Source organism: Hordeum vulgare, chromosome 7H, assembly GCF_904849725.1.
Source record: "Hordeum vulgare subsp. vulgare chromosome 7H, MorexV3_pseudomolecules_assembly, whole genome shotgun sequence".
NCBI lineage: Eukaryota > Viridiplantae > Streptophyta > Magnoliopsida > Poales > Poaceae > Hordeum > Hordeum vulgare.
The window spans coordinates 412657237-412682057 of record NC_058524.1 but is presented as its reverse complement, the minus strand read 5'-3'; the positions used below and the strand labels follow the sequence as shown (position 1 = coordinate 412682057).

Below are 24821 nucleotides of genomic sequence, written 5' to 3'. Positions count from 1 at the left end.
ACTCCTCCACCATGGTCCACACATGATACACAGTATGACCAAGGTGGATCCGATATTCCTGTGTTGGTTATGTATGAGATTCCTGTGTTGGTTATGTATGAGACTTATGTGTATGACCAGGTTGGATAACACATATACTACCAAGAACTTTAGATTACAAACAAAGTAAGATACACCTTGCCAGAATTAAAATACAACTTGCTCAAATTAAGATACAACGTGCTGATACAACTTGCTGAAATTAAGATACAACCTGCTGAAATTAAGATACAACTTGCTGAATTTAAGATTCAACAATTTTAGGATACAATAAAATAAATCTACTGAGTCCAACATGGATATTTTCCTTTTCCATCACTGGCTTCTTCTGTTGCCTTGGCCGCACGAGCCCTTTCTCTCTTTCTCTCCCTCTCAGCTTCATGGGCCTGTTCCCGCTGTTTGTAAACCTCCTCCAGCCAAAGTTTCTCTTCTTGGTTTTTCCTTTTCATCTCATCAATAAAATCCCTCTTCTCCACACAGTACTCTTCCCACTCTTTCTCCTCCGTTGCTTTCTCCTTGCTTCAGCCTTCTCGCGGCGCTCTTCCAAGTCCAAGCTAGCCCATGCACGGCGACCTCTTTCACGAATCTCGGTCACCGCCCAGTCCGGCATTTCCGTGTCAATCCAACGATAGTACATGCAGACAGGAGGAGGAGACTACATATATATATATATATATATATATATATATATATATATATATATATATATATATGAAGTAAACAATAATATCAAGTAAACAATAATCTGGATGACTTGAGCATACCGGAGGCCTGATGTACGCAGAAATAGATTCGGGTGGATCAGATTCATAATTGGCGCACATGAAAAACTTCATGCCCAACCAATCTGAAAATCCGTCACCTCCTTCACCTTGCAGAGATCACCGCACCAACATCGAACTGCTTCCACCCCCCGAGGCAAACTCGCACTCTTCATTTTCTTAGGCCTGATGCTTTGATCCGAGCAAGGCAAACTCATATTGACTAAAGCGGTGGTAGTGTTCTCAAGTGAGGCTGGATGATGGAGGAAGGCAGTCCAATGCCTCCTTTTATAGACTCAGATGACCAGGAAGATGGCGGGAAAATGAGGAGGGAAAATTTTGGCGGGAAAGAAGACGTGGAAATATTGGTGGGAACGGAGGAGGGAAAGGTGGCGGCAAAGCGTGTGCTCAAAATTTGGCGGGAATGGAGATGTGGAAATATTGGCGGGAACGGAGGAGGGAACGAAATGGCGGGAAAGTTTGGGGGAGTCTCTGTTACTCTCTGTTTCACATGTGTGGCGCCTAAGACTCAGGCGCCACACATGTGAAATAGAGAGTAACAGAAAGTCCGCACTTCACATGCACATATGTGGCGCCTAAGCCTTGGGCGTTGCACGGGTATGGCGCCTAAGCCTTGAGCGTTGCACAGGTGTGGCGCCTAAGCCTTGGGCGCCACACATGTGAAAACCTACTGACATCCCTACTTTCACATCATTTTCACAACACTTGACATCATATATTTCACAGCATTTATTTCATATCATTTTCACACTTGTTTCACAACACATTGATGCACATCAATTAACACAACACCCACAAATGCAACACCCACGGTAAGCAAATGGTTCACAATTCATAACATTAAAATAGAAAATGGTTCACAACACCCACGGTAAGCAAATGGTTCACAATTCATGGCATTAAAACAGAAAATGATTCACAACACCCATGGTAAGCAAATGGTTCACAACACCCACAGGTGCAAATGGTTCACAACTGCAAATGGCTTCGGTTCACATCTTGGGGCCTCGTCCCCTCTTAGAAGCTAGCTTCTTTCTTCTCACAACAAGCTCCATTTCATCCAACTCATCGTCATCGTCATCCTCATCATCCATGCTTCTCATACTTGAAAAACGAGAGCCCCCGGCGACCGGGTTCTTTCCTTTGTGCGCATAATCATCCGATGAGTACCGCCTAAATTCCTTCCTAGGCTTCAACATGTAAGCGAAGCGTTGGAAAGCCTTCAACGTCATTTCGTCCTCAACCTATGATGCGAAAACGATATCGTCATACATATGAAGGTTGAAAGTGCACAATGTATGATGGCTATGTCATACCTCTGGAGTGTCAACATCATCCTCTAAATGAGCTGTCGAGCTAATGTCACCATCGTCCATACGAGCTCCCGAAGAAGTTGAATCGTCTAGAGTATTTCTTTGGGATGAATCGGATCTCGAAGGTGAAACATATTCAGGGTCACGACAACCTAAAATGTTGGATAGGCGCCGCAACTTCTTGCCCTGTTTCTGTTAGATTGAAAGATAAATGACATATATAAGGTACCGTATGTTGCATTCGTCGGCAAAATCTTAATAATGACACAACACCTTTATGAAAAGTCGAAGTGCAGATTCTCCCTTTTTTCCTCTAGGTGTCTTGTCTAGAATAGCTTCGGTTTCATCATCTTGTTTCTTGACCTCTTTGCGCTATGATCACAAGAAAATGACATGTAAGGCAAGTGCATATGTGTACTAGCGTTCATACTTAACATAGGGGAGCACACTTACCACAAAGTTCAGGACAGGGGCGAAGGAAGTTTGGTACCCTTCGTGAATTAGCTTGTTCTATTCGCCATGGGCAAGTGCATCGTACTCAGTGGGTTCTTCCAATATGTCCTCCTCGTAAGCCGACGGACAAATCTCGACACGGGTACTCTCCTGAAACCATCTTACGTAGTTGTTGAACGCAAGCGGACAATGCTCGCGGGGCTGGGTTCCTTGCGTACTCGTAGCTGCCTGCACACTTTGTTCGAACATGATGACATAGTTATTATGATGCTTGTGTCAATCCTTGATCTTTTGTTGTCTCCTCCTATCCAACCTGCTTTTTACAAAACCCATCAGTAGCTCGCTCAACACTAAACACAAAACCCATCAGTAGTTTTTTATTGTGCATGATTTGTTACCTGTGAAGCTGTGTGTCGGTGTCCACCCACTCCGGCGGGTGTGGCTAAAACAACCCAAATTGATGCATCACACGATGCGGGAGATGAAACTCAACCGCCCAATTGCATATAAGGGGACAACGCATTAGCCAAAGATGTTTTTCCTGTAGGCATATTGGATTGAGCTGGAACGTGTGTGTATCACCAAAGCTTGGCCCGGCACCATATGGCTGCCATTCCACCTACATCACAACATAAAAGGCACAATTCATTTTACTCACAACAAAAGCTGGGAGTCAACTCTGAGATGTTTACCTGCTCGGCGGTAAGCGAATCCATCTCGTTGGTGTATTGCTTGTATAATAGATTCACATCGCTCGCCACCTCCGATACCACGTCCCACTTGTAAGCCCAGGTAAGAAGCCGTACAGGGTTGTCGTGGTCATCCCAGGTATTCCACTTTACGGATTTAGGGCGTCCAATAGCAAGGCGTTCCCAGCTCCATATCGAAAGTAGGAGCATACAACCACCAACTCCATCGTCCTTTGTGGACCTGCGACAAGCATCGTCCAACTACAAGTAACAACAAACATGGATCGGTTTAGCAGAAAAGTATAACAGAGAGTACTTACTATTAACAATTTATTACCTACCGGTACAAGTAGGCCAGTGCGGTTGAGCCCCAACTGAACTTGTTGTCGAAAACAGTCAATGCCTTCAGCCACATCCATGGAGCATTCTTGCCAGTGCCGTCAGCGAATATAGTCCTAGAGATCACATACCACATGTACACGCGAGCATAAGTCTGGATCACCTCGTCATTTGCGTCCTTGGGACAATGAGCAAATTTGACGGCAATCCAAGTGAAAGGAGCGCTAGCCGGGACTATATCTTTCTTCCATCCATCTTCTACCTTCGGCTCTGGAGGTGACATACCAATAAGGGCCTCCATTTGTTGCCGCCATCCCTCGGAATCAGTGCTCATACAAAGAGGCTTCCCCTCGATCGGAAGTGCGGTGATCATGGAATAATCTTGAAGAGTCACTGTCATCTCTCCGGTCCGGAGGTGAAAACTATGGGTCTCCGGCCTCCACCGATCAATAAGTGCAGTGAGTGTCGCAGCGTTCAGGTTGGGCGTTGACCGACTCACAAGCTGAATGAATGGAAGGAGTCATGCCATCTCGATATATGGTGTGTACCGCTCATCGTACTGCATTACAGTCGATGCCCCGTGAGACCAGATCTTCAAGGGCATAAGCTCCTGCAAACATATATGAGTGATATCATTACAATTTCATCTTATTAAATAAATACATGATTTTTTAACATATGATCTATTTGTTGGGGAACGTCGCATGGGAAACAAAAAATTTCCTACGCGCACGAAGACCTATCATGGTGATGTCCATCTACGAGAGGGGATGAGTGATCTACGTACCCTTGTAGATCGTACAACAGAAGCGTTAGTGAACGCGGTTGATGTAGTGGAACGTCCTCACGTCCCTCGATCCGCCCCGCGAACAATCCCGCGATCAGTCCCACGATCTAGTACCGAACGGACGGCACCTCCGCGTTCAGCACACGTACAGCTCGACGATGATCTCGGCCTTCTTGATCCAGCAAGAGAGACGGAGAGGTAGAAGAGTTCTTCGGCAGCGTGACGGCGCTCCGGAGGTTGGTGATGACCTTGTCTCAACTGGGCTCCGCCCGAGCTCCGCAGAAACGTGATCTAGAGGAAAAACCGTGGAGGTATGTGGTCGGGCTGCCGTGGAAAAGTCGTCTCAAATCAGCCCTAAAACCTTCGTATATATAGGTGGGAGGGAGGGGACCTTGCCTTGGGGCTCAAGGATCCCCAAGGGAGTCGGCCGAGTCCAAGGGGGAAGGCTCCCCCCCCCAAACTGAGTTGGACTTGGTTTGGTGGGTGGGAGTCCTTCCTTCCCTTCCCACCTCCTTTTTTTTTCTTTTCTCTTTGATTTTCTTTCCTAGGCGCATAGGGCCCTTTTGGGCTGTCCCACCAGCCCACTAAGGGCTGGTGTGCCACCCTCAAGGCCTATGGGCTTCCCCGGGGTGGGTTGCCCCCCCCCCCCCCGGTGAACTCCCGGAACCCATTCGTCATTCCCGGTGCATTCCCGGTAACTACGAAAAACTTCCGGTAATCAAATGAGGTCATCCTATATATCAATCTTCGTTTCCGGACCATTCCGGAAACCCTCGTGACGTCCGTGATCTCATCCGGGACTCCGAACAACATTCGGTAACCAACCATATAACTCAAATACGCATAAAACAATGTCGAACCTTAAGTGTGCAGACCCTGCGGGTTCGAGAACTATGTAGACATGACCCGAGAGACTCCTCGGTCAATATCCAATAGCGGGACCTGGATGCCCATATTGGATCCTACATATTCTACGAAGATCTTATCGTTTGAACCTCAGTGCCAAGGATTCATATAATCCCGTATGTCATTCCCTTTGTCCTTCGGTATGTTACTTGCCCGAGATTCGATCGTTAGTATCCGCATACCTATTTCAATCTCGTTTACTCGCAAGTCTCTTTACTCGTTCCGTAATACAAGATCCCGCAACTTACACTAAGTCACATTGCTTGCAAGGCTTGTGTGTGATGTTGTATTACCGAGTGGGCCCCGAGATACCTCTCCGTCACACGGAGTGACAAATCAAAGTCTTGATCCATACTAACTCAACTAACACCTTCGGAGATACCTGTAGAGCATCTTTATAGTCACCCAGTTACGTTGCGACGTTTGATACACACAAAGCATTCCTCCGGTGTCAGTGAGTTATATGATCTCATGGTCATAGGAATAAATACTTGACACGCAGAAAACAGTAGCAACAAAATGACATGATCAACATGCTACGTCTATTAGTTTGGGTCTAGTCCATCACGTGATTCTCCTAATGACGTGATCCAGTTATCAAGCAACAACACTTTGTTCATAATCAGAAGACACTGACTATCTTTGATCAACTGGCTAACCAACTAGAGGCTTGCTAGGGACGGTGTTTTGTCTATGTATCCACACATGTAAATGAGTCTTCATTCAATACAATTATAGCATGGATAATAAACGATTATCTTGATACAAGAATTATAATAATAACTATATTTATTATTGCCTCTAGGGCATAATTCCAACAGTCTCCCACTTGCACTAGAGTCAATAATCTAGCCCTCACATCATCATGTGAATTACATTGTAATAAATATAACACCCATACAGTTCTGGTGTTGATCATGCTTTGGCCGTGGAAGAGGTTTAGTCAGCGGGTCTGCTACATTCAGATCCGTGTGCACTTTGCATATATTTACGTCCTCTCCCTCGACGTAGTCGCGGATGAGGTTGAAGCGTCGTTTGATGTGTCTGGTCTTCTTGTGAAACCGTGGTTCCTTTGCTAAGGCAATGGCATCCGTGTTGTCACAGAACAAGGTTATTGGATTCAGTGCGCTTGGCACCACTCCAAGATCCGTCATGAACTGCTTCATCCAGACACCCTCCTTAGCCGCCTCCGAGGCAGCCATGTACTCCGCTTCACATGTAGAATCTGCTACGACGCTTTGCTTGGAACTGCACCAGCTTACCGCACCCCCATTAAGAATAAATACGTATCCGGTTTGCGACTTAGAGTCGTCCGGATCTGTGTCAAAGCTTGCATCGACGTAACCTTTTACAGCGAGCTCTTCGTCACCTCCATACACGAGAAACATATCCTTAGTCCTTTTCAGGTACTTTAGGATATTCTTGACCGCTGTCCAGTGATCCACTCCTGGATTACTCTGGAACCTACCTGCCATACTTATGGCCACGCTAACATCCGGTCTAGTGCACAGCATTGCATACATGATAGAACCTATGGCTGAAGCATAGGGGACGGAGCGCATATGCTCTCTATCTTCATTAGTTGCTGGGCACTGAGTCTTACTCAATCTCGTACCTTGTAAAACTGGCAAGAACCCTTTCTTGGATTGTTCCATTTTGAACCTCTTCAAAACTTTATCAAGGTATGTGCTTTGTGAAAGTCCTATCAGGCGTTTTGATCTATCCCTATAGATCTTAATGCCTAGAATGTAAGCAGCTTCTCCTAGGTCCTTCATAGAGAAACTTTTATTTAAGTAATCCTTTATGCTCTCTAAAAACTCCACGTTGTTTCCAATCAGCAATATGTCATCCACATATAATATTAGAAATGCCACAGAGCTCCCACTCACTTTCTTGTAAATACAAGATTCTCCAACCACTTGTATAAACCCAAATGCTTTGATCACCTCATCAAAGCGTTTGTTCCAACTCCGAGATGCTTGCACCAGTCCATAAATGGATCGCTGGAGCTTGCACACCTTGTTAGCATTCTTAGGATCGACAAAACCTTCGGGTTGTATCATATACAACTCTTCCTTAAGGAAACCGTTAAGGAACGCCGTTTTGACATCCATCTGCCAGATTTCATAATCGAAAAATGCAGCTATTGCTAACATGATTCTGACGGACTTAAGCATCGCTACGGGTGAGAATGTCTCATCGTAGTCAACTCCTTGAACTTGTGAAAAAAAAACCTTTGCCACAAGTCGAGCTTTATAAATGGTCACATTGCCGTCAGCGTCCGTCTTCCTTTTAAAGATCCATTTGTTCTGAATAGCCTTGCGGCCCTCAGGTAGTACCTCCAAAGTCCATACTTTGTTCTCATACATGGATCCTATCTCGGACTTCATGGCCTCTAGCCATTTGTTGGAATCTGGGCCCACCATTGCTTCTTCATAATTTGCAGGTTCATTGTTGTCTAACAACATGATTGATAAGACGGGATTACTGTACCACTCTGGAGCAGCACGTGGTCTCGTCGACCTGCGTGGTTCGACAGAAACTTGAACTGGAGTTTCATGATCATCATCATCAACTTCCTCCTCAACCGGCGTTGCAACGACACAGGTTTCCCCTTGCCCTGCGCCACCATCCAGAGGGATGAGAGGTTCGACAACCTCGTCAAGTTCTATCTTCCTCCCACTCAATTCTCTCGAGAGAAACTCCTTCTCGAGAAAAGCTCCGTTTTTAGCAACAAACACTTTGCCCTCGGATTTGAGATAAAAGGTGTACCCAACTGTCTCTTTTGGGTAACCTATGAAGACGCATTTTTCCGCTTTGGGTTCCAGCTTTTCAGGCTGAAGCTTTTTGACATAAGCATCACATCCCCAAACTTTAAGAAACGACAACTTTGGCCTTTTGCCATACCACAGTTCGTATGGTGTCGTCTCAACGGATTTTGATGGTGCCCTATTTAAAGTGAATGCAGCTGTTTCTAATGCATAACCCCAAAACGATAACGGCAAATCAGTAAGAGACATCATAGATCGCACCATCTCTAATAGAGTACGATTACGACGTTCGGACACACCATTACACTGTGGTGTTCCAGGCGGTGTTAACTGTGAAACAATTCCACATTGTCTTAAGTGAGTACCAAACTCGAAACTCAGATATTCACCCCCACGATCAGACCGTAGGAACTTGATCTTCTTGTTACGATGATTTTCCACTTCTCTCTGAAATTGCTTGAACTTTTCAAATGTTTCAGACTTGTGTTTCATCAAGTAGACATAACCATATCTACTCAAATCATCAGTGAAGGTGAGAAAATAACGATATCCGCCGCGTGCCTCCACGCTCATCGGACCACACACATCGGTATGTATGATTTCCAACAAGTCACTTGCACGCTCCATTGTTCCGGAGAACGGAGTCTTAGTCATCTTGCCCATGAGGCATGGTTCTCACGTGTCAAGTGAATCAAAGTCAAGTGACTCCAAAAGTCCATCAGCATGGAGTTTCTTCATGCGCTTTACACCAATATGACCTAAGCGGCAGTGCCACAAAAATATGGCGCTATCATTGTTAACTCTAACTCTTTTGGTCTCAATGTTATGTATATGCGTATCGCTATCAAGATTCAATATGAACAATCCTCTCACATTAGGTGCATGACCATAAAAGATGTTACTCATAGAAATAGAACAACCATTATTCTCTGACTTAAAAGAGTAACCGTCTCGTAATAAACAAGATCCAGATATAATGTTCATGCTCAACGCAGGCACTAAATAACAATGATTTAAGTTCATCACTAATCCTGATGGTAACTGAAGTGAAACTGTGCCGACGGCGATTGCATCAACCTTGGAACCATTTCCTACGCGCATCGTCACTTCATCTTTCGCCAGCCTTCGTCTATTCCGCAGTTCCTGTTTCGAGTTGCAAATATGAGCAACAGAACCGGTATCGAATACCCAGGCACTACTACGAGAGCCGGTTAAGTACACATCAATAACATGTATATCAAATATACCTGATTTTTCTTTGGCCGCCTTCTTATCTGCCAGATACTTGGGGCAATTGCGCTTCCAGTGACCCATACCCTTGCAATAGTAACACTCCGTTTCAGGCTTAGGTCCACCTTTGGGTTTCTTCGTCGGATTGGCAACAGGCTTGCCGCTCTTCTTCGAATTACCCTTCTTGCCTTTGCCGTTTCTCTTGAAACTAGTGGTCTTATTCACCATCAACACTTGATGCTCTTTACGGAGTTCAGACTCTGCGACTTTCAGCATCGCAAACAACTCGCTGGGAGACTTGTTCATCCCTTGCATGTTGTAGTTCAACACAAAGCCTTTATAGCTTGGCGGCAGTGATTGAAGGATTCTGTCAGTGATAGCCTCTTGCGGGAGTTCAATCCCCAGCTCAGCTAGACGGTTTGAGTACCCAGACATTTTGAGCACATGTTCACTGACAGACGAGTTTTCCTCCATCTTGCAAGCATAGAATTTATCGGAGGTCTCATACCTCTCGATCTGGGCGTTCTTCTGAAAGATAAACTTCAACTCCTGGAACATCTCAAATGCTCCATGACGCTCAAAGCGACGTTGAAGTCCCGGTTCTAAGCCATACAAGATTGCACATTGAACTATTGATTAGTCCTCCTTACGTGCTAACCAAGCGTTCTTAACATCCTGATCAGCCGTAGCGGGTGGTTCATCTCCTAGCGCAGCATTAAGGACATAATCCTTCTTCCCAGCTTGTAAGATTAGCTTAAGATTACGAGCCCAGTCTACAAAGTTGCTTCCATCATCTTTCAACTTAGCTTTCTCTAGGAACGTATTAAAATTCAGGATGACTGTAGCGTGAGCCATGATCTACAACACAAATATATTCAAAGTGGACTTAGACTATGTTCAAGATAATTAGAGTTTAACTTAATCAAATTATTCGCTAAACTCCCACTCAAAAAGTACATCTCTCTAGTCATTTGAGTGGTACATGATCCAAATTCACTAGCTCAAGTCCGATCATCACGTGAGTTGAGTATAGTTTCAGTGGTAAGCATCCCTATGCTAATCATATCATCTATATGATTCATGATCGACCTTTCGGTCTCATGTGTTCCGAGGCCATGTCTGCACATGCTAGGCTCGTCAAGCTTAACCCGAGTGTTCCGCGTGCGCAACTGTTTTGCACCCGTTGTATGTGAACGTTGAGTCTATCACACCCGATCATCACGTAGTGTCTCGAAACGACGAACTGTAGCAACGGTGCACAGTCGGGGAGAACACAATTTCGTCTTGAAATTTTAGTGAGAGATCACCTCATAATGCTACCGTCGTTCTAAGCAAAATAAGGTGCATAAAAGGATTAACATCACATGCAATTCATAAGTGACATGATATGGCCATCATCATGTGCTTCTTGATCTCCATCACTAAAGCACCGGCACGATCTTCTTGTCACCGGCGCCACACCATGATCTCCATCAACGTGTTGCCATCGGGGTTGTCGTGCTACTCATGCTATTACTACTAAAGCTACATCCTAGCAAAATAGTAAACGCATCTGCAAGCACAAACGTTAGTATAAAGACAACCCTATGGCTCCTGCCGGTTGCCGTACCATCGACGTGCAAGTCGATATTTACTATTACAACATGATCATCTCATACATCCAATATATCACATCACATCGTTGGCCATATCACATCACAAGCATACCCTGCAAAAACAAGTTAGACGTCCTCTAATTTTGTTGCTGCATGTTTTACGTGGTGACCATGGGTATCTAGTAGGATCGCATCTTACTTACGCAAACACCACAACGGAGATATATGAGTTGCTATTTAACCTCATCCAAGGACCTCCTTGGTCAAATCCGATTCAACTAAAGTTGGAGAAACCGACACTTGCCAGTCATTTTTGAGCAACGGGGTTACTCGTAACGATGAAACCAGTCTCTCGTAAGCGTACGAGTAATGTCGGTCCAAGCCGCTTCAATCCAACAATACCGCGGAATCAAGAAAAGACTAAGGAGGGCAGCAAAACGCACATCACCGCCCACAAAAACTTTTGTGTTCTACTCGAGAAGACATCTACGCATGAACCTAGCTCATGATGCCACTGTTCGGGAACGTCGCATGGGAAACAAAAAATTTCCTACGCGCACGAAGACCTATCATGGTGATGTCCATCTACGAGAGGGGATGAGTGATCTACGTACCCTTGTAAATCGTACAGCAGAAGTGTTAGTGAACGCGGTTGATGTAGTGGAACGTCCTCACGTCCCTCGATCCGCCCCGCGAACAATCTCGCGATCAGTCCCACGATCTAGTACCGAACAGACGGCACCTCCGTGTTCAGCACACGTACAGCTCGACGATGATCTCGGCCTTCTTGATCCAGCAAGAGAGACGGAGAGGTAGAAGAGTTCTCCGGCAGCGTGACGGCGCTCCGGAGGTTGGTGATGACCTTGTCTCAGCAGGGCTCCGCCCGAGCTCCGCAGAAACGCGATTTAGAGGAAAAACCGTGGAGGTATGTGGTCGGGCTGCCGTGGAAAAGTCGTCTCAAATCAGCCCTAAAACCTCCGTATATATAGGTGGGAGGGAGGGGACCTTGCCTTGGGGCTCAAGGAGCCCCAAGGGGGTCGGCCGAGTCCAAGGGGGAAGGCTCCCCCCCCCCCCCAAACCGAGTTGGACTTGGTTTGGTGGGTGGGAGTCCTTCCTTCCCTTCCCACCTCCTTTTTTTTCTTTTCTCTTTGATTTTCTTTCCTAGGCGCATAGGGCCCTTTTGGGCTGTTCCACCAGCCCACTAAGGGCTGGTGTGCCACCCTCAAGGCCTATGGGCTTCCCCGGGGTGGGTTCCCCCCCCCCCCCCCGGTGAACTCCCGGAACCCATTCGTCATTCCCGGTACATTCCCGGTAACTCCGAAAAACCTTCCGGTAATCAAATGAGGTCATCCTATATATCAATCTTCGTTTTCGGACCATTCCGGAAACCCTCGTGACGTCTGTGATCTCATCCGGGACTCCGAACAACATTCGGTAACCAACCATATAACTCAAATACGCATAAAACAACGTCGAACCTTAAGTGTGCAGACCCTGCGGGTTCGAGAACTATGTAGACATGACCCGAGAGACTCCTCGGTCAATATCCAATAGCGGGACCTGGATGCCCATATTGGATCCTACATATTCTACGAAGATCTTATCGTTTGAAGCTCAGTGCCAAGGATTCATATAATCCCGTATGTCATTCCCTTTGTCCTTCGGTATGTTACTTGCCCGAGATTCGATCGTTAGTATCCGCATACCTATTTCAATCTCGTTTACCGGCAAGTCTCTTTACTCGTTCCGTAATACAAGATCCCGCAACTTACAGTAAGTCACATTGCTTGCAAGGCTTGTGTGTGATGTTGTATTACCGAGTGGGCCCCGAGATACCTCTCCGTCACACGGAGTGACAAATTCCAGTCTTGATCCATACTAACTCAACTAACACCTTCGGAGATACCTGTAGAGCATCTTTATAGTCACCCAGTTACGTTGCGACGTTTGATACACACAAAGCATTCCTCCGGTGTCAGTGAGTTATATGATCTCATGGTCATAGGAATAAATACTTGACACGCAGAAAACAGTAGCAACAAAATGACACGATCAACATGCTACGTCTATTAGTTTGGGTCTAGTCCATCACGTGATTCTCCTAATGACGTGATCCAGTTATCAAGCAACAACACTTTGTTCATAATCAGAAGACACTGACTATCTTTGATCAACTGGCTAACCAACTAGAGGCTTGCTAGGGGCGGTGTTTTGTCTATGTATCCACACATGTAAATGAGTCTTCATTCAATACAATTATAGCATGGATAATAAACGATTATCTTAATACAGGAATTATAATAATAACTATATTTATTATTGCCTCTAGGGCATAATTCCAACACTATTTACCATTTCCTTCTCCGACATCAAATAGGCCCGGTGTTCAACGTCATAAACATCATTCAAAAGCCACACCATCCTACATATCACAAAAAAAATAAACTTATGAATGTACTCATCTTCAAAAAAAATACTCATATGAATCTACTCATCTACTAATCTACTCATCTACTCATCCACTCATCTACTAATCCACTCATCTACATATTACTAAGAAAATACTCATATGAATCTACTCATCTTAAAAAAATACGCATATTACTCATATCCTCATAAAATTCACGCCATCTACTCATAGGAATAGTAATAGAACACAACTGCTCATCTAGGATTAATAAAATAGGACTAACTCCTCATCTACATTTCAAATCCAATCAAAATATGACTCTCAACCTAACTAACCCAAATCTGAAAAATAACCAATTCCATTTGGATAGATAAATGGGAAACGGAAGAGATTACCTCGTAGACAAGCTTGGGGGATCAATCCACGGAAGAAATCACCAGATCTGAAGCACTTAGAAGAGAGGATTCGGATGAGGAGAAGAGCCAGCCACCGGTTTGAATGGGAGGGGAATGAGGAGGGGGTGGGGGAGGGGGTTGGGTCGTGGCTGGATAAGTGGCAGTGTGGCGCCTAAGCCTTCGGCGCACACTTTACAGGGTGCGACGCCTGAGGCTTAGGCGTCGCACTGCCTGGGATGAGCCCTCTCTGCCAGGTGACCGGGGCGTGTGGCACCGATGACTTAGGTGTCACACGGCATAGTGTGACGCCTAGGTGTCGGACGCCACACGAAAGGGTCAGACGTGTGAATTTTTTTTTGCTTTCGGATTCACTTCGTGACTTCTTTCGTTCCAGGAGTTATTTTTGTCAATTTTGCCCCACGGAAGCCGATCTACTGCCTCAACTTGACCTTCTGTGTAGTGTGTAACCCGACTGAAAATAAATTCGTTACTCGACGATTCCAATTCCAACGTCATTCGTTACTTATTCCTTGACACGCGGGACTGGCTCCAACCAAGACTACAAAATGCCGCTCCAACACTACTCAAGGCTAGAACCCTCCAAAGGAGGGCTACCCTGTATATTACTTCAGCTCACAGTACAAATTATTAGGGGCATAAAAATGTCACCTATAGAAACTGCTCTCTTCATGTTCCAAATCGCCAAAAAGTCCACCATGCCCGTCGATGCGGCAGGAGCAGATATTGATCACCCACAGCAGTCTCGCATTTCTCCGGATCCGTAGCAAAAAAATAGTAAAGGGGAAACAAGATAGCGTTAGACAGAGCCTGATACATAACAAAACTCTTTCAGCAACTCTCTATCTATTCTAGTCTAGTCGAAAAAACAAGAAAACAAGGGGGGAAACATCTTTCTGCTTAACAACACAACTGGCTACAAACAAACATGCACCTGGAACAGGAAGAGAATTGCTGACTATACACAACATGTCGTACAGAACAGAGAGAGCTACATATTCAGCTACAAATCTATCGGCCCAGTGATGGTTGAGACGAGCCGAAAGGAGAATCAATTTTGACTCTATTCTATTTGAAGAAACCTAGTAAAGCTCCTACAAAAAAACGTTGGATACGTCAAAACTTCAGTACATTCCTTTGAAAACAGTGCTTGTTCGGCAGATGCTTGCTCCATGCTCCTCGTAATCTTCCTTTGTGTGGCAACACTGAATGAGAATAGAAAAAATAATCAATTAATTCCATGTATATCTGTCTATTCATGTCGACAGAAATATGACTGAATTCATAGCCCAATTGCACAATGTTAATGTCTGGAGTGGCGTGGACTGAAAGACTTGCACATTGTAACTTGGCCTTTCATCGACATATAACAGTTAATACAGCAGAAATATATGCACTAATATTAACTTCTGTGTGTGAAATTTAGTGTCAAGTGGCAGGTACCTCGAAGAATTCATGGCTGGATGCAGCTACAGAACCCCCGAACCAAACTGCGTAGCTCTGTATAGGATGGGTGACTACATTGACCTCAACAGGCTGAAATCAAAATAATAGACAAACAAAACAAACATAATCAATCACATATAGACTATTGATTACAACAGACTGACATTGAAACATGAACATATATAGAACAATTCAACTATTTATGGCATGAACTCAGTCAAGCATTGTTGTACTTACATTAACCTCCACACGATGACGAGCATTAGTTTCGGCAACACGTTCGTCTACTATCTTCTTTATATTATTTTGGAGCCTTTTGTGGAAGTCTTTAAACATGGTAGTTCCACCAGATAATACTATGTTCTGCAAATAGTAGAATTTCAGTCACATCAACATGTCACTTTCTAATATTATTTCTTAGCTGTGTCTGCAAAGCTCAAAGAAAGCACCTTATACAAAGCTCTCCTTGTGTCAATTGGGGCAGATTGAACACAGCTGTCAATCAGTTCAGGTAAAGGAGTGGAGAAGTCAGCCGAATACATCTCAGGATGGAAGAAGATCTGCATTTGTGTTATTAAAAAATTATACTGGTTCCAACTACTACTTGTGTCAAGTTCAAGAGCAAGGACACTTGTAAACTCTTGCCTGTTTATTCTAATAAAAATGTGTAACAACCTACACAATTAAGTTTAGCTAAAAACAAACATAAAATTATTAGTGTTTCTTTTAGAGCTTCGATATATTTCATAATCCGCCTAGACTAATGATACACCATTCCTCTGGAATAATCCTGAGCTACTTACTCCCTCTGTAAACAAATGTAAGACGTTTTAGGTCACTACTTTAGTAACCTAAAACATCTTATATTTGTTTACAGAGGGAGTATTATTTATGCATTTATGAATAAAGAAAACCATGATCTAAATTCCCATATACTATTGGTCGACCTGTCTGTCAGTCAGATGATACTTCTATAAGTACTTCCTCCGTCTAGAATTACATCCGTTTGAGCGACAAGTTTTCCGTACGGAGGAAGTATGTGACAAGGCATTGCAATCTTCAAGTCTAAACATACAAAGGCGTCCATTGATTTGATGCCTGGTTATAAGAGCTTAGCAGTTCAACATAGTTTCATACCTGTGAAACATCAGATTTACTAATATAATCTGTTGGAACCCCATATTTTCATTATTACCATAAATCTTGAAGAATGAAATGATTTCTTCAATCGGTCATGCATGTTCACATACTATGCTCTTGTATTTCTTTACAGAGGGAGTACATAGCTTCCAGTCCATTCCCATGATGTAAACAAAATCAAGTAGCCCCCCCTTTTCAAACATATTTTGTTTTAGAGTTGGGCACAACATGTCTATATTGCTCATCTTTTCCACACAAGGTCATGAAATAACCTATTTTTCCTCCCCAAGGTAAAGCATGCAAGCGCAAGAGCTAATTAGCTCTTTTTTTGTGACATTGATTAAAGGCACAAAATGAGAAGGGTATTCGCATTTGACTCAACGAGTGTGAGGGGTAAGGAAGCTAGCCGAGCCTAGTAGAATCCACTTAGGTAGCTGGAACGTAGGGTGCCTGACAGGTAAGTTACGGGAGCTAGCTGATACAGCGTTGAGGAGAGTTGTTGATATCCTTTGCATCCAAGAAACCAAATGGAGGGGACAAAAGGCGAACGAGGTGGAGGATAACGGCTTCAAGCTGTGGTACACGGGGACAACTACAAACAGAATTGGAGTAGGTATCGTGATCAATAAGAGCCTCAAGCATGGAGCAAGCTTTTAAATCTAGTCCTATACGACGATATATAGGTCGATGTATCATTTTTGGGGCTCTACCAATATAAACATAACATATCATTTTGTAAATATCATTTTCACACATATAATCCGATATGGGCCGAAATATCGACCAATATGGACGATATCTGACCGAATATGTCCACTGATATAGACCGATACGTAGATGACAAAAAATCTTTATAAGAAAGAAGTGAAAATAAGATTGTAGATTTACAACTTCATCATATTATCAAACTCACACATGATGTTTTGTACATAAGCATATAGAACATATTGTTTTTAATTTTTAATGATTTTGTGAATCTTTCTTAATAGTATCTTAATTAACAAGTTAACAAACTAGGAGTATCAAATTGTTATGCTAAAGCATTGCCATCATACATTTTGTTTTACCAAAAATACATGTTTTGAGTAAGAATAATAAAAAAATCAGATATGTTTCCTTCGATATATCTACATATCGCCTGATATATCACCTGATATCCGGCATCCAATATGTTGAAGCCAAACTGATATGAACCCGATATCCGATATTTTGAACCTTGGTATGGAGTGGTAGACATCAAGAGGCAAGGAGACTGGATTATCCTGGTCAAGTTGGTAGTTGGGGACTTAGTTCTCGATGTTATCAGCGTGTCTGCCCCGCAAATAGGCCACAATGAGGACACCAAAGGGAGTTCTGGGAAGGCCTGGAGGGCATGGTTAGGAGTGTACCTATTGGCAAGAAGCTATTCATAGGGGGAGACCTCAATGGCCACGTGGGCACATCTAACACAAGTTTTGAAGGGGGGCTTTGGCTATGGCATAAGGAATCAAGGAGAAGATGTCTTAAGTTTGCTCTAGCCTATGACATGATCGTAGCTAACACCCTCTTTAAAGAGAGAGAGAGAGAGAGAGAGAGAGAGAGAGAGTCACATCTAGTGACTTTTAGTAGTGGTCAACACTATAGCCAGATTGATTTTGTCCTGTAGAGAAGAGAAGGCAGTCATGCTTGCCTAGATTGTAAGGTGATTTCTTGAGAGAGTGTTGTCCCTCAGCATAAGCTTGTGGTGGTTGACTTTCGCATTCGGATTTGTGTCGCTGGAACGAAGTGGTGGGGGCTCAAGAGGGAGCAGCTCAGGCTTCCAAGGAGAGGGCCATTAAGGAGGGCCCTTGTGAGGAAGGATGTGATGCAAACAATATGTGGATGAAGATGACGACTTGCATTCGTAAGGTGGCTTCATAGAAGTTTGGAGTGGTCAGGGGAAGTAGAAGCGAAGCTAAAGATACCTGGTGGTGGAACGATGATGTCTAGAAGGTTATTGAGGAGAAGGTCTGTTTCAGATGCCTACACCTGGATAGAAGTATAGATAACATAGACAAGTACAAGGTGGCAAAGAAGGTCACAAAGCGAGATGTGAGTAAAGCAAGTACTCCCACCGTCCCAAAATAAGTGACTCAACTTTGTACTAGGCTAGTACAAAGTTGAGTCACTTATTTTGGGACGGAGGGAGTACCAAGGAAGGCGAAAGGGACATCTATAAAATGGCCAAAATCCGAGAGAGGAAGACGACGGATGTCAACCAAGTCAAATGCATCAAGGACAGAGCAGATCAACTCCTGGTGAAGGACGAGGAGATTAAGAATAGATGACGGGAATACTTTGACAAGTTGTTCAATGGAGAGAATGGGAGCTCTACTATTCAGCTGGACGACTCCTTTGATGATACCAACAGGCGTTTTGTGCGAATTCAGGAGTTTGAGGACAGGGGGGCTTTAGAAAGACGAAAAGAAGCAAGGCTATGGGCCCGGATTGTATCCCCATATTGAGGTGAGGAGAGCCCTTAGAGGCATAGCGATAGAATGGCTAACTAAGCTTTTCAACCTCACTTTTCGAGCAAACAAGATGCCGGAAGAATGGAGGCTGCGTGTTGGCCGACTAAAAGGCAACATGTTGAACAGTTAGGTGTGGCGGAGATGCGCATGTTGAGATGGATGTGTGGCCACACGAGAAAGGATCGGGTCTGGTATGATGATATACGCAATAGAGTTGGGGTAGCACCGACCAAAGAGAAGCTTGTCCAACATCGTCTGAGATGGTTTGGACATATACAACGCAGACCTTTAGAAGCTCCAGTGTATAGCGGATGGTTATAGCTCAAGAGAGGTCAGGGTAAATCAAACTTGACATGGGAGGAGGCCGAAAAGAGAGATCTGAAGGACTGGAATATCACTAAAGAACTAGCCATGGACAGGGGCACGTGGAAGTTAGCTATCCACGTGCCAGAACCAGAACCAGAAGCTTTCGAGATCTTATGGGTTTCAGCTCTAGCCCACCCCAACTTGTTTGGGACTAAAGGCTTAGTTGTTGTTTGTTTGATTAAGGGTAAAGTAAGAACAAAATGACTTAAACTGCATTGGCAATGTAAACTGACAAACATTCTGAGAAAAAATGGCAAGGCTAGAACATCTACTTTGAATTGGAGGGAGAATAATGAATAGGCCCACTGCATGAAAAATTCCCATGAAAATGAATGACAGAATACGGAGTACGGACAAACCTCTGGTCCAAGAAAACGCTCATATCCAATGTCAATTGTGTATGGAACCCCAGTCTTCGGTTTGATTGCAGACCATTGTTTGATATATTTACTAGGCTTGCTGTCATGCTTCTTGAACTCCTGAAATTATACAATTCAACCACCTATCATACTTGTGAACAGATAAATCCACAAAGAAAAAGGAATATGGATAAATGAGTTGACATTGCAAAAGGCAAAGTCCGAAAGGTAGGTATTAAGTCGCTATTACAGCAACACAAGCAAACATATGCAGCATGTAGACCAGTTCCATAACAAAATAACAGTGATTTCTCAGCATTGCACAGAATAGGTTTTATATATTTGACTTCAATGGAGAAACTTCAACTCTCAAATATTCCACTGAATAATGTGCTTGTGTAGATCAATGGAAAATACAAGGACAAGAAAATAAAATATGAAGACATTGGTTCCAAGCAACACAATACCTTGACAATGTCTGAAGGAGTATAGCAATATGTTTCTTTCACCCTACGAGCTATATCCAAAGCATCATCAGGTGGAAGAAGCTCGCCCCTTTCCTGCATAAGGCACAATGATACTAATCACCAACAGAATTTCATATTATGATACTGCACTTCATAAGCATAAAAGCAGCCATGTACGTGCAGAAATCTATCCCCTGTAATCACCAATGAATGTTGTTTCGGACATAGACGTAGACTTTGATCATCAATTTATACAAAAATATGTTGCTTGAGATAAAAATAATTATGCAATACAAAAATGTATTCTCACAATGAATCTAGTAATATCAATTTCATGTTGCCAATGTAGGTAATATTTTCCATTGTAATGGTCAAACTTAACAATGTTTGACTGGCCCAAATCCTAAAACGAACTACATTTGTGATCAGAGTATCATGTTTCACTAGCTTCTACAGAATGGGCCACAACCAAATATTCAGGGCAAATGATGTGACACTAGTTCTGCAGTAAAATGGAGTTTCTCACCCAGATGACAACATTCCGTTTTTTCATTTTAAATTACATATTTTCATTCAATCTAAAGTTACAACTGAGGTTAAGAGGCCACCCAAACATTATGGCAGCTGTTATGGACATTGATCCACAATGAGATAATTTGGGTATAGTCAAGGTCTGAAGATCGACGAGAGGGTCCTCTACTGTCCGGCAGCAGGGCTCATCGCCTCATCCTGATGTGGAAGAGAAACTCTGAGGTTTATTTGAATTTCCGTTCATTGATTTGTTGTCTAAAAACAGGTAAATGCTAGTCATTTATATAAAACAACTAACTTGATCCACAAATCGGATCACAACAGAAACTCTTGACCAAACTGTCTTTCTAACTTAATTGGATTCCACTTAATTTAAAGGACAAATAGCATCCACCATGGACATTTCAACTCGTTCTACATTTATGCAAGTATAAGTCTATTATTGTTGCTGGGTCCGTATAAAGCCGCTGCACATACGACTCAAAGCCGATAACAGCAACACTTGTGAATGCTAGTGCAGGTTTTGTTTTCTAGATTTGTGTGATCCAGATAAAAAATTGCCATATTTCATCAGAGAACATGTTCACAGAATCAACTTCTTGTGGATGATATATGGTCTGTGGGTATAATATGGGGGAGACTGGAACCTTAGGTATCCGTACAAAAGAAATGCAAACTCTCCAAGTTGATTAATCATGCAACCATACTGAGCAGTGCAAAACTAATGTCAGGATACCAAGCAATAACGCACAACAGATCTAGGGTTCACATATTAACATGATCACTTACCAGGAGGCTTCAGAATAGATATCTATGAAAGTAGAAACTATTTGGCTGAAGCATCATTTTGGCTTTGTTGACCGAATTGCAGTGTTATCCGATTATTACTATAATTGAGCTATCCAGATAAATATTCTAACATAACAAATATTTGCTGAAGTACCTAACAAATATATGATGGTCTCTTGTTACTGCTAACACATTTCCTTTTTCGTGGATAATTCCGTGCCACCCAAACTTCAGGAAAATTGCTATTCAATTGTTCTGGTTTAGTCGGTACTGCACAGACTTGCTTCTATTAATGTATTTGCAATATGCAAGTGCCGGATACAGAACCTATTCATGGACAACACATGGACGTCGACACCCTAACGTAACCCCAGGAAAATGTGGGAAGAAAATTAAATACCTGTAAGAGCTGCATAACAAACTGAGTTACATCACTTCCGGAAAGAGGAAAAGACTTTATGCTACTCCCAATTACATAGCCGTTTACAACTGGCACGATATGTGGAGCTCCATCCCCAATGTCAACTACTACACCTGTCATATCAGACTGACAAAATATATTGGTCAAACTCACGAGAAGAGTTGTATGCTACCAGAACACTTGATCTTTAGATGAGTCTACTTTATCAATGATGATTACTCCTAGAGTTTAAATGAGCATTAAGTTTGATGTTTCGTGGCTGCATGCAGCATGCGTCTTCTATGGTACTCCCTCCGTTCCTAAATATAAGTCTTTCTAGAGATTTCACTATTTGACTACATACGGAGCAAGATAAATGAATCTACACTCTAATGTATGTCTATATACATCCGTATGTAGTTTCATAATGAAAACTCTTAAAAGACTTATATTTAGGAACGGAGGGAGTACTATTTATGTCTAGAACAAAATAATCTTTACAGAGCTTCACAAGCACAATTCTCGATAAAAATAAATTTTAGTTAGCAAGTTAATTGGCGCTCATTGCAGAATTGGCGAGTGAGAAATAAGAGTCATCACATAATTCTCACGAAATGGTTTCCTTCATATCATGAGGTTGTGATACGCTCAAAATGCTTCAGGGTCCATGCTTATGAGTAGGGAATAGCAAAACATATCTCCAAACTGGAATGAAAACTCCAGGGGCTGGCAAGCAATAAATAGGATATGAATGGGTAATATAATCCAAAGATGGACCAAAATTTTGTCGAAATATGCAGGGGAACTATTCCGAAGAACAATCTGTAAAATGTAAAAGGGAGTTTATCTTAATGTGGGTATGAGATCAATATGAGAATTTTGGTTATCTGTTAAAACATTCACAAGGCGATGTGTTCCAGTGAAAGAGATGAAGTTCATGGGTTAATAAGCATCTTGACACTTCATCAAACAAAAGCATGAAAGGAGGTGAATTCAAGACCTACCACAGAATCTGAATCATCTTCAGAAAGGGTTTTCAGATATGCAAATCCAGCAGAAAGGCTGAGCACAGATTGCACAGAAATATATAGACCAGGGACATTAAAGGTCTCAAACATAATTTCTCCCATACATTCACGACTTTCAGGCGTACTGACAGGACTATCTGTAAGTAGGAAGTAGTGTTCCTCAGGATTGCAGCGTAGATAATTGAAAATGGATTGCTGCCAAAATCTCTCCATTGTATCCCAGTCATTCACCTGGAGAGCAGGGAAAAGGACATGACATAGTGGCATGGTGCACCCCGAAGGACAATATTACAAACAGAAAATATATATGCATACCTGACCATGGCGAATTGGGCTTCTTAAACTGTACAGGCCACTAGATTTGAAATGTGACAGAGCCTCGTCCCCGATAAAAAAATCAAGATCAGCCATGACACCTGCATTATACTGTGCTAACCAATTTGCACTACTGCACTGCTCTGATTGGTCCAAGAAAGATTCATTCACAGCTACTACAGTAGGGATGGTGAAAGACGGCTCGGAGTTACCAGCAAACCCAAGTTTGCTATACCTAAACATGAGAGCATACAGATTATGTAAGGACACGGTGTGATGAGCTAATAGAGCAAATTTTACAAGTGACATGCATATGGAAATTTTCAAGCGGCTTTGAAGAAACCAAAACAATCCGGCTTCAAGAGAAAAACAGTAATTTCCTGTCTTCTATCGCAGTCTGTTAGCGATTGTCGTTTTTATGTTTCACGGAACACACATAGTGCATCAGTTAAGACATGTTATAGTACTTCGTAATAGTCTACAGTGTAACAGTAACGATAAATTTGAGCTAAAGCACTTGAACACCACTATTAGCTATAATCCCGAAAAAGTAGCAGTCCCTAGATTTTCCGTTGGTAGCTCCAACCATTAACCAGACAGATATTGCCTTACCGCTGGCAGCGTGGATTTAAAGACAAACCAAAAATGAATGGGCCAACACCTAGTTCAACCAATGATGAAATAAAGATAAGCCATGGAAAGTCCATTCTACTGTAGAAAAAAAAAATCAAACACGCATAGAAATTCGTGTCATTTCAGGTTCAGGTTCAACATACTCTAGAACGCTCTAGCTACCAATGTGAATGTTGGCTCGCAATTAGGGAGCAAGCCTCACGGCAGTCGTTGGTGGTGATCCATGTCCCATTGGCTAACGAAATGCATTTATTTCCACGGCAGTCGGTAATCCGATCCGACCTGCCCCAGTTCACCTCCCAGCGCGGTCAGCGGGAACACACGGGCACGCATACGCACTCAGGGACCCGCACAAACGTAAGGAAAAAAAAACCTAGCTACTGCGCAGTCGCAGGATCGGACGGGGAGATTCGGAGCTGTACCCTGTGCCGTTGTCGAACACGACGGCGGGGCGCTCGGAGGGGTCCATGGCGGGCGGCGTGAGCGGCTCCGGCGATTCCCCGCCGGCTCATATCTCGTCCGCAGCCGCCCGGAGAAGCATGGGTGGTCGAGGGCTGCCGCGATCGGTCGGCTGAATCGGCGGGGAGGAAGGCGCGGACGCGGCCGCGGCTGCCGCTGCGCAGTCGGTCGGCAGGGGGATCGATCCCCGCAGGGTGGGTGGGGGGTTTGGGACGCGATTGGCGAGGAGAAAGAAGGCTCGGGAGATTGGGGAAGTGGGAGGAGGGGCGTGCTTGATTTGGTTGACGAGGGAAGCGGGAAGGAAGGGAGCACTTGCAGGGGAGGGGGAGCCTCGGTTGCCGTGGCGTGGTCGGAGTCTCGGAGATGGAGGCGCACTAGCGTAGTAGGTTGTCTGTTGGGTTCAGTTGGTCCGCACTTGCTCAGATCGTGGATCGAACCAAACCACAGCACACACTTTAAATTTCTGAGTATACGGATTTAGGTTTATTTTGTCAGCTCTACTCAGACCGGACCGGACCGGCCATTGTTTGTTGGGTTCAGTTGGTCCGAGCTCTACTCAGACCAGACCGGACCGGCCATTGTCTGTTGGGTTCAGTTGGTCCGCACTTGCTCGGATCGTGGATGGAACCAAACCATAGCACACACTCTAAATTTCCGAGTATATAGATTTAG

At 43.7% G+C, this 24821-nt stretch overlaps 1 protein-coding gene across 1 annotated transcript; it reads right to left on the bottom strand.

Annotated features, from left to right (window-relative positions):
• Nucleotides 1-14477: 14477 nt before the first annotated feature.
• LOC123409811 (actin-related protein 3-like) lies at nt 14478-24599 on the bottom strand. The gene is made up of 10 exons (XM_045102684.1): nt 24113-24599; nt 23058-23292; nt 22719-22973; nt 21715-21861; nt 19995-20087; nt 19528-19647; nt 15623-15733; nt 15411-15536; nt 15171-15263; nt 14478-14932 (listed from the first exon to the last, which is right to left on the bottom strand). Exons 1-10 carry the CDS (start codon nt 24157-24159, stop codon nt 14852-14854), a joined length of 1308 nt encoding a protein of 435 aa, XP_044958619.1. The 5' UTR covers nt 24160-24599; the 3' UTR covers nt 14478-14851.
• Between the last annotated feature and the right edge of the window lie 222 nt (nt 24600-24821).